This window comes from Artibeus jamaicensis, unplaced genomic scaffold (genome assembly GCF_021234435.1).
Source record: "Artibeus jamaicensis isolate MK-2021 breed Jamaican fruit bat unplaced genomic scaffold, CSHL_Jam_final contig_718, whole genome shotgun sequence".
NCBI classification, from domain to species: Eukaryota; Metazoa; Chordata; class Mammalia; order Chiroptera; family Phyllostomidae; genus Artibeus; species Artibeus jamaicensis.
In genome coordinates this window covers 3,537,401-3,555,038 of record NW_026521936.1, presented here as the reverse complement: position 1 = coordinate 3,555,038, position 17,638 = coordinate 3,537,401, and the positions used below count along the sequence as shown (strand labels likewise).

Here is a 17,638-nt window from a genome sequence, read left to right as displayed (position 1 = left end):
GTGCCTCGCGCTGCTCCGTGTGGCTTTTCCAGAAGGAACCCTCGTCCTGTGAGGGCTTCTCCCTCAGCCCTCGGGAAGGCCCAGCTCGGATCCTGGGGGCAGGTGGGGGACAAGGCTGTGGGCAGAGGCAGAGTGAGCGGGGCCTTGCGGGTCTGTCGGGTAGGGCCGCCGTGGTCCCCTGCCACACCTTCACGCCCCCATCCTCTCTGTTTGTCTGCTCGGCTGCTTGAAGGGCAGGTGACGCTTCAGACACCCCTGTCCCCACCCCACACGGCCAGAGTTCTGAGTGGGGCCTCAGGGGCTTCCTGGGGCCTCAGCCACACGCCTCCCACTCTGTGGGCACAGCGCAGTCTCGGGGGTTGACCGGGGGCACTGCACCTGCACTGCAGGTCGGTTCCCGTTTTTTAAATGATGCCCCCGTCCGTCTTCTCAGGGCCTTGTCTAACATGAGGAAATGTTACTATTAATAAAATGCAATTTTGCTTAATGGCTACTTTTTTCATGAAAAATTGTTTCTAGAACACACCACCATTTTGGACCTTTTAAGTTGTCTCATCATTCCAGGATGAAACTAGATCATCCCTAGAAAACCTCCACAAAACGCTCAGTTTTAAAATAAAAGCAAATGTGACAGTGTAGTGCCATCACTTCCTAACAGGGGTTGACTCTCGGGCCTGACGCTGTCCGTGCTCCATGTACAGGGTCGCAGGCAGGCAGGCAGTCCGGCCCCGGTCCCCCGGGCGGGTTGCTTCACTGGGAAAGTTTTCTCTGCGGGGTGCGTACTTCCAGCAGCAGATTCATAGTGGAGATGAGTTCACTGTCACAATGTAGTCCTTTCAGGGCCGGACCTCCTGTCTGTCAGTGGTGTGACACTCCTTTACATCAGCGGTCCCCGGCCTGTTTGAAAACAGGGTCCCCAGGGACCCTTTTCATGGAAGACAACTTTTCCCCAGGTGGGGCGGGACCGTGGGAAGTGGGGGCTGGAGGCGGAGCTCAGGTCATCCCGTGAAGCTGGCCGGCCACTCCCCCTGCTCTGGCCCAGGGGTTGGGGACTCCGCAGCTTACCCTTCCACTCACGTGTTTTCTGAGTGCTGTGAACAACAGAAACCTGCACCCCTGTAGAACATGCCTCTGACCTTGAACCTTGGAGACTCCACTGGGTACGTCCAGTCCTGCTCTCCAGGGCCATGGTCCTGTCCACCAAGCCACTGATGATTCCGATGGATTCAGAGTGTCACAGCTTCACATGGTGTGGCGTGGCAGCTTGGGACTTCCAGTGGCAGGGCGTTCGTTACCCCTGTGCCTTGCTAGTGTTCTCACACACCCTGCAAAGGAGATGTGCCCTACCCACTCGGGAGAAGGCTGCCGCGGCCGAGCTCGTGGTGGGTTGCGGTCGACAAGCAAAGCACTCTGTCTGCTGTGCTGATACGCCATCTGCAACTGCCAGGTTTGCCGCCCAGTTTTTGTTCCTGAATTCTGTGTTTCGTCATGTCTGAGGCTTTTCTTACATTTGAACGTTTTTGAAAATGAAGTGAGTCTCAAATCAGTGACACAGCGTTGCGTCATAAAAGGTGTTTTTCTGGATGGTACATAGATGCAATTTTAAGATTCGTTAAAGTACATTAAGTGCAAATATAAAGCTAGGGATATATTCAGAGCTACTTTGCAGCTCATAATAAATGCAAATTACGCAAATTTAAATTAACATGTTGAAATTCTGCCAAAATCGAATCACCCATCTATTCCCAACTCTCGAGTCCGCCCCCCCCCCTGCATCAGTGGGGGCTCTCGTCTGAATTTATCATCACCAAATCCAGTAGCTGTCTTCTGGTTTCTTTTTCTAAGATTTTATTTATTTGCTATTTAGAGAGAAGGGGAGGGAGGGAGAAAGAGAGGGAGAGACACATCGGTGTGTGAGAGAGACATCGATTGCTCGCCTCTCGCACACCCCCCAATGGGGACTCAGCCTGCAAACCTGGCATGTGCCCTGGCCAGGCATCGAACCAGCAACCATTTGGTCTGCAAGCTGGTGCTCAGCCCACTGAGCCCCAGCAGCCAAGGGCCACTCCTGACTCTTCCTCAGTAGCATTGCAGACAGGGGACTGCTTTCTGGGGAAGTCTATGTCCATGACAACAGTCTCCTGGTCTCCCCGCTCACCGAGGCTGCCTTAGTTTCCCCTACACAGACCCCTTTCCTCACCACATCCTGCCTTGATTTTACCCGGTCACGCAGCTTCGCTGCCTTGTTACCTGACCACCAAAATCTGTGTCTCCCACCCTGACCTCTGCGGGCTTCAGCCTTACCTTGTGTTATGTCTTGTAGGCATCTCAAGTTTGTGATGAAATTGAATCCTTGATTATCCTCAAAAATACAGGCTTCCCCTAGACCCTGTTGTTCAGGAACACATTCTCCACCACCGACTAAAGCGAATGATCTGGGAGCCATTCTCTTCCTCTTCCTTCATCCCTCCAATCCTGCCAATCTAATAAAATTGGTCCCTTGCCTTCCAGAGCCGGGCCTGGATTCGGTCTGCCTTCTCCCTCCCCACCGCAAACCCGTCCGCCATGGCCGGGGCACACCTTCCGATGCACGGACGCCACAGCCCATTCGACTTGTTTAAAACTTGTTCGATGTTCCTCCCTCACTTTAAAGTTTCTTAATCACAGTGAAATCCAGACTTCCTGTCAGCTCCGGGCATCTGTCAGAGGCCTGGGTTTTGCCAGGCAACACGGCATGTGCCACCATTTATCAGCTGTGGCCGTGCGCTGGGTGTGTTGCGCGTCACTGAACTAGGTCTGACCATACCAGATACGGCGACCGCCGGTCTGTCTCAGACGCTTCTGCTTCATCAGCTCCCCGCAGCACAGGGAAGAATAGAGATTTCCAGGATACCATTTTACTGTTCTTGTAGGAAGTGTCCCCTTCCCAGGGACTGGGCCCCATCTGAGAAGCGAGCGGGCTGCAGCCTTGCTCCCCCACCCCCTGGGCGCCAGGGCCTCGTGGGGACAGCCCGTGGCATTTCCGGAGAGGTACGTGCTTGCAGAAGGACTCCGCCCCCAGGGTCCTGCCGCCAAGGTTACCCTGGTAGAGGAGACCAGTGCACCTTCCAAGGCGCTGCTCAGAAGATCCCAGTACAACCCTCTCTCTCTCATTCCTTCACCTCCCCCAAGAAGAGAGAGTTCTACAGTAAGACAAAAAGAAAAGTTTACATTGAGCAAAACTATTGTTTCACACTCTGGAATGACCAAGGACCGTCGGCTCTAGAGACAGAACGGAAAGAAGCTGAGAGCGAACATAGCCTCTCGGGGTTCAGAGCGGGGGATCCGCAGCCAGAAGTCTGTCAGCTCTTAGTCTGCTGTTTGCACAAACCACATTTGATCACCACCCATGAGCCTGACACCCCGACATCCTCAGGGAACCCCGAATAAATGGAGCCGCGGATTGAGACTCAGAACATAGCATCTGTGGTCCCAGCTCTGCAGCTTACCAGTCCCTGGGCAACTCCCTTCGACCTCCGTCTTGGTTCCTGTGTCCCAGACGCCCCTTTGCCAGGGGTGGTTGTAATGGCCCCAAGTGTGAAAGCCTTGGCTGTTCCCAAAGCCCTAAAAATGCAAAGTCAGGGTCCCAAGGAAACGGGGCCGAGCCGGGTCTCCAGTCTGAGGTCTCCCCCCTGGCCGGGGGGTCTCCTCTGCTTTCTGGAAGCTTCCTGACCCTCCCCAGCTGTGTGTCACCCACTGCTGTCGGATTCCCACTGGGCCCCTGTGTTACTCCTGGGCGATACATCCAAGAGGCAAGGTGCAGACACAAGCCTCACCTCTCCAGACCTCGCTGGTGTGGCTCCGTGGGTTGGGCGTCATCCCACAAACTGAAAGGTCTTGGGTTCAATCCCAGGTCAGGCCACAGGCCTGCGCTGCTGACCAGGTCCCCTGATTAGGGGCATATGGGAAGCAACTGATTGGTGTTTCTCTTGTACATCAATGTTTCTCTTTCTCCCTCCCTTCCTTGCTCTCTAAAAATAAATAACATCTTTTTAAAATGGGAAAGAATGACCTCCCCCACCCTGGGCAGGTGGTTAGGCTGGGGCATCATCCCAGACACCAGACACCAGCAGGCTGCAGGATCGATCCCTGGTCAGGACACACACCTGGGTTGCAGGTTTGAGCCCCGGTCAGTGCGTGTGGGAGGCAACCGATCAGTGATGCTTCTCTCACATCGATGTTTCTTTCTCTCGCTCTCTAGTCCATAAACATATCCTTGGGTGAGAATTTTTAAAAAGAATTCTCGAAGCAATCTGATTCTAGTCTGGCCCAAGGTATCGAGAACATGATGATGACCTGTGCGGTAATAAAAATTGCAGGTACGCGCAGGTCACACATTAGATTCACAGAAGGTCATGGTCGGACCTGCTGAGCTCGCTCCTGCACCTGCTCACCAAATGCAGTTGCAGAATAGGGGACTGTGCCCTAGTCGGGGGCTGCCACCCCACAATAGTGGTTCCTCCGGTTTCCACACTCTGTTACAACCTAGGAAGGGGCCTTGGCTTCTGCTTATAAGGTATGAAGTTTCTCAAGAAATAGCAGAGGATCCTGGAAGCATTATAGTCTCGACAATTGAGACCTTTCACCCAGTTTTCCCTGATGTCCAGAAAGGCTGGGAAGCCACGCCCCTTGATTTATTACCCACGAAACAACCGGCAGGATTCCCTGCTCCGCGGGGAGCCGCCTGGCCAGCCAGCGCTTCTCAGGGTATCACTTATCACTGTGTTCCCCCCTCCATTATCAGATTAGCCAAGGACTCACGTAAATCAGTGCGGTTGTCTCTGTTCCACGTGGCTTGGCTGTGGGGTTGATGTGTCCTGACCTTTGCCCTAAAAGGCTCACGCAGAGGGCCAGCCTGGCAGGGGCAGCTGGGGCGGCAGAAAGGTCCCCCTCCCCTTCCCGGCCCTGGCGCGTGGGGCTGCCACCCCACAACTGACATCGTTCCCGGTGCCACCCCTGCAGTGCCGGTGGCTGGAGCCCTGTGTGAACTTGCAAAATCCGGGAAACAACACTAAGTCAGCCACTGACTCCCTGTGGTTCGGGGACCACATTTGAGAACCGAGGACTCAAGCAACGGTCCCTGAGAATGGTCTTTGCACATGTAGGTCAAGTTCAGATGAGGTCGGACTGGAGTCGGATGAGCCCTAACCCAGGGATCTGTGTCCTAACAAGAAGAGGAAATTGGGACCCAGAGGGACAACTGCACGTTGGAAGCCACGTGGTGACGAAGGCAGAGATTGGAGTGACATTGCTACATGCCGGGGGAACACCAGGGGCTGACAACCACCCCAGAAGCGAGGACAAGTGCGGGACAGACCCTCCGTCTGTACCTGCAGAAGAAACCAAGCCTGCCAGCCCCTGGATCTCCGACGGCGGCCTTCCCCACCATGAGAGAGTGACCGCCTGCTGTTTTAACCCCTCACTGTGGTCCTTTGTCAGGGCCGTGGCAGGGAACTAGTACAAGGATGTCCTGTGGTGTGGGGCTGTCACCCTTCAAACCAGCACAGCCCCTGGCAAACCGGAATGCGTTGGCTGTCCTGCTGTAAAGGAAACCAAGTGACTTTCCACTCTAAACGCTCAAGCGTGCACAGGAGACGGATGCCAGAGAGGTTGGGACCGGCACTCAGCTGGGGCTGCGCTCGCTGCCAGAACGCCGCAGGCCACGCGGCTGGTAACGAGAGATTGATTTCACACCGTCTGGAGGCCTCGAAGTCCGCAGACAAGGCGTCTGGGGGTTTGTAGACAGGGTCCTTGCATGGTGCACAGAACGACAGCTCCCTGGGGGTCCCTTCTATGAGGGTACATACTGATCCCACTCATTGGGGCTCCACCCCAGTGGCCCAAGCACCTCCCGAAGGCCTAACACAGGGTGGAGCAAAGTAGGGTTGTGGTGGTGGACGTGAAAACGGGGTCTGTTCCTGTGTTATTATTACTGGTCAATAATCGTGTTAGTGTCCACACGGACGACTGTAAACCTACTTTTTCCCCACCCTCTACACAGGGACTTGGGTGGGGGGCACAACCTTCCAGTGTGTGGCCACTGCCGAGGGTGACCTCGGAAATCCGGTGAGGCCAAGACTAAAATCACCTCCGGTGAGGTAAGAGCTGACCCCCCACCCCCTGCTGGTGGTTTGTGTGCACGCTTGTGTGAGCATGGGAGCAGCCCGCCCTCCCCGCCCCGGGGGACTTGGTGCAGACTCGGGCCCAGTCTGTCCGGACTGCACAGAGCCCCAGAAGGGGCATTTTGGACAAGTGCACGGTGATGCCCATGCTGCTGGACAGTGCGGGGTCGGGCGGCGCTCTGCCATGATTCCACAGCCCCCTCGGAAAGACGCGGCCCCTGGAGTAAGAAAGGATCTTGGGCTGACAACTGTGGGGGCGGGGAGACCGACAGGGGTCCATCCTCACCCTTGCCCTGCCCCTGAGCCAGCAGACGCACCTCTGGACTCCCCTTTGCTCTCCACCTGCAAGATGAAACAGTGCTTACTTGAACTCAACGCACTGTTCCCAATGATGCGTGTTTCTCCAGCTGGGATCAGGTGCTCCAACGCAAAACTTTCAATTTCCCGATTTTTACCCACCCCCCAATTTTTTTCAACTTTAGGGTTGTTTTTCCCAGCTATTTTTGTGAAGCTGGGGGGTAGCGCCTGCAGCCCTGCCTTGGCCGCCCTCTGATGTGACCCCGAGCTGGACAGCGTTGGTGGCCGCAGCTGGTGCTGATCCAACGCAGCCGCCGTGGGAGGGGGTGGGGCAGGGGGACGAGACCCACTGGTTTGCTCTGTCGCCCCCTGGAGTCTGAGGAAGGCACAGATGTCTGTGCTAATTGTCTCTTTCCACATCGCGGATCCTGTCCGGCTTATAAGAGCATGTGGGTCCCCAAGGGACTTACGAGAAAGCACAGGTCGGGCTGCCCCTGGGCCCTGGTGGCTGCTGGCTGTGGCGCAGGGGGGCCTCACAGGGCTCAGGGCACAGGGGAATGTGAAAGCAGGGGGAGGCTCCCTAGGAAAGAGAGGGGACCCTGACACAGTTGGGTGCTGCTCTGGCCAGTGCTCTGGCGACCCTCTCAAAGAAGGCGGGAAGGGACAGAGGTGGCATACACTGGGCCCCAGAAAGAAGGCTCGAGGCCCGACCTGGGGAGGCCCTGCTCTGTTGGCACAGGTCCCGGCTCTGAGTGGGGCTGCTGGGCTGCGTGAATGTCTCAGGCTCCCTGGTCCCGCTGCCATCGTCACCTGGGTCTCACCCTCCACCGTTGGTGAGAGAGATGTCCAGCCCGGTGGCCACCCCGCACTGGCTGTGGCATTGGGAGTGGCAGCCTCAGAGGAGAGCGCTGAGCCCCGCGCTAGTCAGGAGCTCTGGAAGTGCCCAATCCAAGAAACCAGCAAAAACGGGGCCAGGCCACAGCGCGGGAGGAGGTCCTTCCGAGGCGCACGCGCAGCAGGGGACGGATGATGGGACTTGCACGCACGTATCCGTCGGTAAGTAAAGACTCCAAAAACGCGGGCAAAGAATAGGAAGAAGCTGCTGACAGCGGCACAAGCCCACATGGACGGTGTGTGAGCGGACAGATGCTGACCAGCTGGACGCAGATCCACCGTGGGTGCCCCTGGAGACCCCCTCCTGTACCCTGGGGAGGTGGAGGTGAGTGAAGGTGAACTCAGGCTTCACCCAGAAGTTTCACTCAGACCCCCAAGGGGGCGGGACTAGCCCAGTGCAGGGGAGGGGGGGATGGGGGACGGCATTCGGAAATTTGAGGGAGTTTCCATTAGAGTGACACAGGGCAGGCCTCCGTGGGCAGGGCGCAGGGACACTTGATGTCCTGCAGCCCGCAGTGAGGAGCGGTCCCACAGTCCCAGCCACCGACACGGAGTATTCTTCACTTGGTTTTAATACACGCTGAGTTTTTAATACATCCTGGTATGGAAGGTTGTGTACTTTCAGCTTGGTGTTGCTGTGAACCTAAAATGGGTCTAGAAAATAGTGTATTTTAAATATATATATTCCCCAAAGAGAAATATCAGTTGGTGACCTCTCCCATACACACCCCACCTGGAGACTGAACCCACAATCTAGGCACGTGTCCTGACTGGGAATCGAACCCACAATCTTTTGGTACACAGGATGATGCATCGACCAACTGAGCCGTATGGGCCAGGCAAGTCTATATTTAAAAATAATAATAATAATAAGAGGTTTAATTTATCTTATTTGGAGTAAGGGGCCTGGCTGGCATAGCTCAGTGGATTGAGCGTGGGCTGGGAACCAAAGGGTCATGGGTTCAATTCCCAGTCAGGACACATACCTGGGTTTCAGGCCAGGTCCCCAGCAGGGGGCGTGTGAGAGGCAACCACACACTGATATTTCTCTCTCTTCCTCCTTCCCTTCCCCTCTCTCTAAAATATATAAAGATAAAGTATTCTTTAACAAAGAAAATAAGGGAAGAGGCTCCCCCACCCTTTTCCTTCCAGAATTTCTTTCTCTGCCCTTTTCACATTATCCATACCCTCTGTGTCCCATGGGTTCTTTTTCATATATATATATATTTTTCTTAATTTACCTTTAGAGGGGAAGGGAAGGAGAGAGGGAGAGAAACATCAATGTATGGTTGCCTTTCATGCGCCCCCTGCTGGGAACTGGCCTACAGGGAACCGGCCTGCAACCCAGGCATGTGCCCTGACTGGGAATAGAACCTCGATCGTGTGGGTCGCAGGCCGGCACTCAATCCACTGAGCTCCACCAGCCAGGGCTTCCCACGGGTTCTGAGTTGCCCGGCAAGAACTTTCCCACCAAGTACCTTCTGCTCTTCCTCAACTAACAACCTGCAAGTCGCCCACTCTCACTTCTGAAATCTGTGACCCCGACTCCCCCATTTTTCCAGTTTGTCCGAAAAGGCCTTCAATCCCCAACGCGGCCTGTCTTCGGCATCTGTGTGCCTCTGTGAATTCCTGCTGCTAAAATGGTGCTTTTCTCCAGTTACTCTGTTTCTGTGAATTAGCTTATTAGCCCAGCCAGAAGGACTTACTTAGAGGGGGGAAGGAACAGTATTACTATGTCTTTCATCCCCCACATTCCTGTGCCCCAAAAACTGCATGGCCTCGTTTCCCCGGCCCTGAAGTGTCTCATCTGTGAAGTGGTGATAAAAATATCCTTTCCTCACAGCAGCTCCGACTGCTGCCCACAGTCCCGCTTCCGCCCCATCCACCAGGCCCCCGCTCCATGCAGCCCCTGGGGGTCCTCCTTGGGAACAAGCTCTTCTTGGACCCCAGAGCTGGCTGGGGCCCCAGCGAACCGCCAGGGTCATTGTTCTGCGTGTACACATCTCACCTTCCCAGCAGTTTGGGGGCGGCTCCTCCGGTGGCCCCAGTGTTGGCTGTTTGCTCCCCAGACTGTCTCCGAGCCTCTGTTAGGTGCCAGGAACCTGCACGCCCGAGAGAGCCTCGCACTGGAGTGGGGCTGCGTGTTCCTGTAAAGGGGTCCTTGTCAGGGACAGGTGCCACAAATGGGTCAAGGGTGAATGCTGATCCCTGCAGGGAGGGTGAGGGACAGGCATGGCCTTTGGCAGGATCAGACGTGGGTGAGGACAACCTGGCAGGGGATGTGGGGGCCAGTGGAAGGGGCTGGAGGATGGGGGTGGAGGGCAGAAAGTTCAAGGTGGGGCTGGGAGCTGAGATGAGAACAGCAGAAGCAGACAGGGTGGTCAAGGGCTGCCTTCTTTGCCCTCAGGGTAACTAGTGGAGAAAGTGCCGGCAGACTCTGTGGGTGCAGAGGGCAGGCACCTTCGGGGTTGGGGGTGGGGGAGGAGGGAGAATCAGCAACCACTCCCCAGGGCAGAGGGGATGGAGCAGGCCCTGAATGTGTGGTCCTGGCTCTGAGAGGCAGCTGCAGTCGTAGGGGGTGTCAGAGGGAAAGAGTGACGCACACACGGGGGGTCTTGGGGGGCGGCTGGAGCTCAGGTACAGTGACCTCCATGACCCTGGGGCACTGTGGGTTGGGTCCCAGGCTGGGCGGCCCCTCGAGGGCTTACACAGATGGACAGTTCTAATGCGCAGGCCAAGCAAATCCTTTGTCTTTGTCGGGGGCGCTGACCCAGCAGGGCGCCGCCCGCTATATCTGGGGGCTGGCATGCAGGGGCAGCAGGCAGGCCACCATGGCGCAGTGCTCAGGGAAGGTGAGTGCCACCAAATTTCTTAACCAAACAGGCGGCCTGGCTGAGGGAGGTGGGAAGGTGCCCTCCCCACACCCTCCTGCACTGGCTCTGAGGCCCCACGTCCACCCCTTCAAGTCAGAGGGGTTGTCAGGCCTCAGAGGGGCCTTGGCTGGGGTGGGAGGTCTTCACCTGTCCTGAAGCCCCAACGCCCCCCGTCTCTGATGGAGGCTGCTCTGTGTGGCTGCTCCTTCCTCAGGGGCACCCGGGGCTGGTTCTCTGCAAAACGCTGAGACTTGAGCGACCTTTGAATCCTATAGGTGACCAGTTCTCCTTGACCGTCTGGTGGGGAACCTTGACCAGCCCTGTCTCGTGCAGGAAGGTGGCAAATCGGGATCTCTGCCCCTCCTCTGGCTCTGATACTGCCCGCAGTCACCCAGGGAAGGCTCTCAGGGCCACCACTGTACCCGTCTGCGTGGGCCAGGTTATGCTTCGTGGCCCGCCCACCCTCCCGGGGCCCCTGAGGGAGAGCCGGGAAATGCTCTCAAAGCTCACACACTCGCATCCCCTTGGCCAAGTCAAGTGGCCGCGCCTCACTGCAGGGGGTCCATAAGGGCAGGGCCTCTGAGGGAAGGCAGTGCCTCTGTGGGAGGAGGGACACGTGACTACAGCAGTTATGGGCCCCCCAGAAACGTCACTGGTATTTTGCCAGGACCCTTCTAGGAGCACAATTTTTTTTAAAGATTTCATTTATTTTTTTAAATATTATTTATTTTTAGAGAGAGCGGAAGGGAGAAAGAGAAACATCAGTGTGTAGTTGCTTCTCGCACGCCCCCTACTGGGGGCCTGGACTGCAACCCAGGCGTGTGCCCTAACTGGGAATAGAACTAGCGACCCTTTGGATCGTATGCGGGCACTCAGTCCACTGAGCCACGCCAGCCAGGGTGAGCACAGTTTTTAAAACCCAAAGAGTTATTGAATGGCTGGAATTTTAGGCTCCTGGGCAGGAGATGAGTTTTGAGATTGGCACAGTTCCTGTTGTTTAGTTCGGGAGCAAGTGGAACCCATCGCTGCTACATCGCCATAGGACACTGTGTCTCAACTGAGTTGCTGAACCTCCAGCTCGGACACACACCTGTCACCCAAAGGAGAGGCCTAATAAGCAAAGGGACAGTCACACCGAAAAGCCCTTTTGAGCCATGAATCCTGAGCCCAGCCCTGACTCAGCCGTGGGGTTCAGGCCCCCCTCTACCCCCTGAGAGCAAGGGGCCAGTCCCAGCCTATGACGTTGGGTGATGGGGAAGCGCCGTCTTTTGAAAACATTTCCTTGGATGTTATGTTATTATAATAAACAGAAATCGAGTTTAAAGAAATGCAGTGAGAGTTTGGGAAGAGTCCCTTCTCAATGGGGCCCCTGGACAAAGGGGAATCCGGGTCCCCACGTCTCTCCTGGAGTTTGCTCACCGTGAGCTCCAGGCCAGGAGGGGCGGGCGCTGGGTCCATGCTCCCGCCCCGCGCAGCTGACGCGCTGGAGCGCTTCCTGCACGCAGCAGGCAGGCCTGGGCTTCCGTGGCCAGGGAGGCCGGGTTCAGCCGAGGGTGTCGGTGCCTTTCCAGATCACTCTCTATGAGGGTACGCACTTCACGGGGCGGAAGCTGGAGGTCTTCGGGGGCTGTGACAGCTTCCAGGAGCGAGGCTTCCCGAACCGGGTGAACTCCATCCGCGTGGACAGCGGAGCCTGGGTGTGCTTCGACCACCCCGACTTCCGCGGCCAGCAGTTCGTCCTGGAGCGCGGCGAGTACCCCGAGTTCTTCCGCTGGAACGGTCACAACGACCGCGTGGGCTCCTGCCGGCCCGTGGGGATGGTGAGTGGGCCGCGCCGCCAGGGGGCGTCCTGCCAGGGGGCCGAGGGTCGGGCCTGGCCAGACATGGGACAGCAATGAGGGGGCGTGGGATCCTCAAAGCAGACAGATGGCCCGGAGACCCAGACACTCCCGCGGGCGGGCAGGGGGTGCTGGGGGGGGTCCTAGCTGGACCCTTTTGTGTCTATATTTTCAGGCATATTTGAGGAAAGCACTTCAGATTTTTCTTCTTTTATTAATTTAAATCTTTTTTTTTTTCAGTAACAGTTGACATACATGATATAAGTTTCAGGTGTACACCCGAGCGAGTAGACATTATATAACTTAGTAAGTGATCGCCTGATAAGTCTGGTACCCACTGGGCCCCATCCCTGGTTATCTCGATATTACCGACTCCATTCCCTGTGCTGGACTTTGCATCCCCGCGGCTGTTCTGTGACTGCAGATCTGGGCTTCTTTTCCAATCCCTTCCCCTTTCTCACCCCACCCCCCACCCCCTTCCATCTGGCAACTGTTGAAAAGTTCCCTGTGTGTATGAGTTTGTTTATGTTCTGCTTGTCCTTTTGTTTTTAGATTCGATCGTTGGTAGATGTGTACTTACTGCCATTTTATTGTTCATATTTTGGGGTTTTTTTTCTTCTTCTTAAAGAAAACCCTTTAACACATAGAATACTAGTTTGGGGATGATGGACTCCTTTAGCTTTTTCTTGTCTCGGAAGCTCTTTATCTGTCCTTTGATTCTAAGTGATAATCTTAGCACTTCAAATTTCTGATCCCCAACCTTGCTGAATGTTCCACTTAAAATGTGGTTGGAAGCTCTGGCTGGTGTGGCTCAGTGGATTGAGAACTGGCCTGCAAACTGAAAGGTCACTGGTTTGATTCCCTGTCTGGGCACTTGCCTGGGTTGCAGGCCAGGTCCCCAGCAGGGGGCGCATGAGAGGCAACCACACATTGGTGTTTCTTTCCTCTTTCCCCTCCCTTCCTCTCTCTAAAGTAAATGCCTTTTTAACAAATGCTGTGGGAGACACAGAGGTTTGATTTTGCCACCAGACAGGAGCACACTTAGCCATACAGTCAAACCACCAGGCAGGTCACCTGGTGAAGAGCGTCTACCAGACCCCTTGGTGCCCAGCTGGGGAAAGGATGACCGGGGGCGATGCATGGCTGGCCAGTAAGTGGGAATTTGGGGGCAGGAGCCAACAGGTGGCGGCCACTGCACAGTGTGGCCCCGTGTGTAGGGGCCAAGGATGTGTGTGTCTAGTTGTCACAACGGTGAGATTTGAGGACTTTGGATTCTCCCAAGCCACAGCTCCTACCCGTTCTTCTGGGAGTTCCAGGTGGTCTGATAGGAAATGAATGAGTCCTGAGACTGGGGTGAGCAGGGGACCCTTACCTGCTCGAGGGAGGGGCCAGGTGGGCAGGTGAACATCCGAGGAAGCCCAGGGAAGCGGCCTCCTGTGTGGGGATCCCCTAGGCTTCTGCACCTCACATCGTAAGAGCACTTTCTTGGGATTATTACCAGCAGGCCTCGGACATTTGGAAAAGGAATCCACAGGGTGGGCCCTGGACCTTGCATAATGCTCTTTGTATGAGAAACATCTCAGGTATCTTCCCAATGGTCTTCTCCTAAGAGCCGACCTGGGGCCAGCTGTGCCGCAGGTGCAGGCCTTGCTGGCACCACCTCAGCCAGTCGGTCCGGAGCTGGCCTGCCTCTGCCTTTCGGAAACACTGGGACGCTTAGTGGGACATCTGTGTCACCTCCCAGGGACGCAGCAGGCATTTCAGCGAGGACAGCTCTCTGTTTGCTTTAGGCTTCTAGCCTCATGTTGTAACCAAAGGCTCTGTTACAGTTGGTCAAATACTATCATTGAAAGGCTTGCTTGAGGCCTGCAGCCCAGGGAGGTGCGGGGGGTGGGGGCAGAGGAGGAGATGGAACCTGTCAGGGGCTCTGCAGCTGTTTAAAGGAACAGACCTCTTTCCTCCCACCAAAAGCCCTGAACAAGAACTGGCAGGGGTGCTGGGTTGGGGTGCCTGTGGGCGGTGGGGACACACACAGTCACCTGGCCTGGGAACTCTTGGGTCTCCGGAGCCCGCGGTGATTCCCAGTCCCCACCCCCACACTGTCTTCCTGTTTTCGAGAGGGTCACTCAGCTCCGTCCACCTTCTTTTTCTCCGCTGCCTGTGGTGGGGCCTGCAGCACGGGGAGCACTTCCGCCTGGAAATCTTCGAGGGCTGCAACTTCACGGGCCGGTGCCTGGAGGTCCGGGAGGACTGCCCCTTCCTTCCAAGCAGGGGCTGGGCCCAGACCTGCGTCAACGCCATCAAGGTGTACGGGGACGGAGCGTGAGTAGAGACCAAGTGGCCGCCCATCACAGGCCCAGCCAAGCCCTGCAAGGCCGGTGTGGGGGGCTGTAGTGTGGGTCGGGCCCCAGCAGGCAGGCAGCTTGTCCCCAGCCCTCCAGTCCTCTCCCCACCTCAGTGGCCTCCCCTGCCCCACTCAGGCAGTGTGGTGACTGCTTCCAGGGCCCAGAGAGGCCACATTGAGGGGAAACACAGGTCGTATCACCTGAACCCCACAGCCTCCAGTGATGAAGGGCGGGGCATGTTTTCTCCTGCCCCCACCCAGGGCCAAGGCCTCACAGCCTAGTCCAAGTCCTTGAGTGCGGCTGGGCTCTCAGGGCTGATAGTGGCCCCCAAGGGCTTGGAGCTGTGGGAGTCCCGGGGGGGAGGGAGGAAGGGCCCCCCTGGAGCTCCAAAGTGTCTGGAGGCAGCTCCTCTGAGCACCTGCCTTCACACACCAGTTTCCCACTGGAGGGGGCGTCCCTGGGGCAGGAACCTGTGCGTGGACTTGCTTTAGAGTCTCCTAAAGCAGCGCCAGGCACAAGCATGGAAATGGGAGCGTTCGCCTGGTGAATGAATAGTGACTGGTCCCCATTCAGTGCCAGCACCCTGCCAGGTGACGGGTACCGTCTGTGCAAACTGACCTCTTGGGGACCAGGAATGAGTGGCAGGGTGTGTGTGTGTGCATATTGTGTCCTGGAATCACGCATGGCCCTTGCAGACTGACTGATCCGTGTAAAAGGTCAACTTTTACTGAGCCCCCCTGGTATGCACGTCACAGCCAGCACTGACCCCAGATGGAAGGGTGAGAGTGGGGGGTGGGAAGGGCCCCCTACCCCCACGGTGCAAGGAAGGAAGGGGATGCTGCCCAGCGTCCTGAAACCTGACCTCCCGCCCACCCTTCGGGCCCCAGGTGGGTCCTGTACGAGGAGCCCAACTACCGTGGCCGCATGTACCTGGTGGAACGAGGCGACTTCCGCAGCTTCTCCGACTGGGGGGCCCCCAGCGCTCGCGTCCAGTCCCTCCGCAGGGTTGTCAACTTCTTCTAGCCGAGAACCACTGTCCGGCCAGGCCCAGGAGAAGCCCGGGACAGGGGCTGTCCCTTCTGACCCACTGCAGGACTGGGGACCACGGGGAATAAAAGTCATAAAAGCGGAGAGCGAGCCAGTGTGAGTGACTCTCTGCCCCTTCCTGGCGCTGGGGCAGCTGGACAGGGCACCCCTGGCCCTGGGCCTGGGGAGTCCAGGGGACCCGGAGGGTGGAGGAGGACTCTGTGAGGCACCTGCTACTAGAGGGACATTAAGGCTGGAATGGACCTCAAGGTCCTGCAGCCCAACCCTCTCACATTACAAGCTCCCAGGGGCGCCAGGACGGGATGGTGTCCCAGGTCCCAGGGACCTCCCACTGTACCCTCTCACCAGCCCCCCAGTGAGAGAAAGCTGGAAAAGGTGAGCCACTCAGGGTTCCCACAATCCACCCAGGACAACGCCCGCTGGGAGCTGGGTGGCAAAGGGGTGCGGCCACCAGGAGTCAGCTGTGGGGCCCTCTGGGTAGAGGAGTCATGACAAGTGACTGTCCACCCTGCCCGAGATGGGGAAAGGGCTGCCCTTCTGCCGTTTGCCAATGGGCCCCCCAAAGGGTCTGCCCTGTACCCCCAAAGCCCACAGCCCGCCTCCTCTGAGCTGTACCCCAGAGGACGGGGCCCTGGATGCCCAGCTCCTGAAACTGTTGGCTGCCAGGCTCAGAGGCCAACCTCCCCAGGCCTCGAACTTGGAGAAAACACTGCAGAACTAACAGCAAACAGGTTCAAATCTCTAAGCCTGGAGCTCTTTATATAAGGCACCAGGCACATTGTGTCAGGGTTCACAGTGATGACGACCTCATCTGCTTTAACTTCGTCCCCTCTGTGACAACCCAAACACGGTCACATCTCCAGGTCATGAGGGTCAGGACTTCAACATACCAAGCTGGAGAGTTCAGCCTCTCCAGCTGCTTCAGCCTGGGTGCCCTGCTCTGCATGACGACTGCGGTCACATCTGTTGTCCCAGCTGCACACGGCTGTAAAAGCCACACCACTAACCCACAAGAAGGCGCTGCAGGAATAGCGGTTATTAGTCGTTAAGTGGCGTCTTCAGCGTCGCCTGGTACGTTCGGGGAGCCCTGAGCAGCGTCTGCATCATGTGAGAGATGAGGGAGGTCAAGAGCGAGCTCAGAGTCTGGGCCCTGACTTGACCTTGGACACACTGCTCCTTGCCTCGGTTTCCCATGAAAATAACAGCTGCACCCCCCTAGGGGGCTCAAGGGGAACTGCAGGGGCCAGAGAGCGCCTCCAGCTCCCCAGGAGCGCGGGGCGGAGCCAGGCTCCGCAGCCCCGCCCCGCATTCCAGAGGTCTCCCTGAGCTTGTCCTCTGCGCCCAGGGCTGAGCCAGAGCGGCACCTCATTCAGCCGTAATTTAATGCTCCACCGATAGGCTTTTGCTCCCGGGTGACCTGCGCCTCACCCCAGCCAGCCCCCTGCTTCCTAATCTGTCAGCAAATCTGCTCTTTGTCTGAAAGGAGAAAAACAAGATCCCCACCAGAATGCTTGTGGGCAGGCCTGCAATTTGTCTGAAGTCCGTCCAGGGGGTCGGAGGACCCAGAGCCAGGCCTTCTGAGGAGTCACATGCCTTGCATATTTCTGTCTCCGCTCTGTGGTTTGAGAAGCCGGGCTTTCACAGAGCCATCCCTTGGCCCTCGGCCCTCAGCCCACAGTCCCCTTGCCCGCGGGGGCCCCTGCTGACCACGCCCCCTCCCCCGTGTGTGGCGTTTATCAGGCCCCCAGTCTGACCACAGGAAAAATACCCTCTCTGAGGCCCAGCGCAGTGGTTCCCTGGGGAGCAGAGGACTGGATCAGGAGTGGCCTGTTCCCCTGCCCCCTGCCCGAGCCTCCCTGCCCCACGCCAGGTGAGCCCAGCTGAGCCCAGCTGGTCCCCTGCACCCGTGGGGGCTCCCCACATTTTCAAGGCCTCCTGTCTCCTGCCTTGGCCCTACTAGCAGAGAACGGAAGCCCTGCATATCTTTGTTTGCCCCAAGAAACTAACTCGGGTTTGCTCTGAGAGAGTTTTAAATTTTTAACTCCTGCGTTTCACTTTGGGAAGATGCATGAGAAAGTTCCGGGGGCGTCGGTGGGGGCAGTGGCGGGTGGCCCACACAGTAAACCCACGTTCTGCATGTTTCCCCACAGTAAAAACAGAACTCCGGCCCCTTGTGCTGGGGT

At 57.1% G+C, this 17,638-nt stretch overlaps 1 protein-coding gene across 1 annotated transcript; it reads left to right on the top strand.

The window, feature by feature from the left end:
* Window positions 1–10,125: 10,125 nt before the first annotated feature.
* Window positions 10,126–15,533, top strand: CRYGN (crystallin gamma N). Its single transcript, XM_037131968.2, has 4 exons — window positions 10,126–10,204; window positions 11,797–12,045; window positions 14,240–14,385; window positions 15,296–15,533. The coding sequence occupies exons 1-4, from the start codon at window positions 10,184–10,186 to the stop codon at window positions 15,429–15,431; spliced, it is 552 nt and encodes a 183-aa protein (XP_036987863.1). The 5' UTR covers window positions 10,126–10,183; the 3' UTR covers window positions 15,432–15,533.
* Window positions 15,534–17,638: the final 2,105 nt, after the last annotated feature.

Excerpts from the sequence above, each read along its gene's own strand:
- CRYGN (XM_037131968.2), top strand. The coding sequence starts at position 10,184 with ATGGCGCAGTGCTCAGGGAAG. Across the intron at positions 10,205-11,796 it reads TGGCGCAGTGCTCAGGGAAG|ATCACTCTCTATGAGGGTAC; the intron begins GTGAGTGCCACC and ends GTGCCTTTCCAG. Across the intron at positions 12,046-14,239 it reads CCTGCCGGCCCGTGGGGATG|CACGGGGAGCACTTCCGCCT; the intron begins GTGAGTGGGCCG and ends TGGGGCCTGCAG.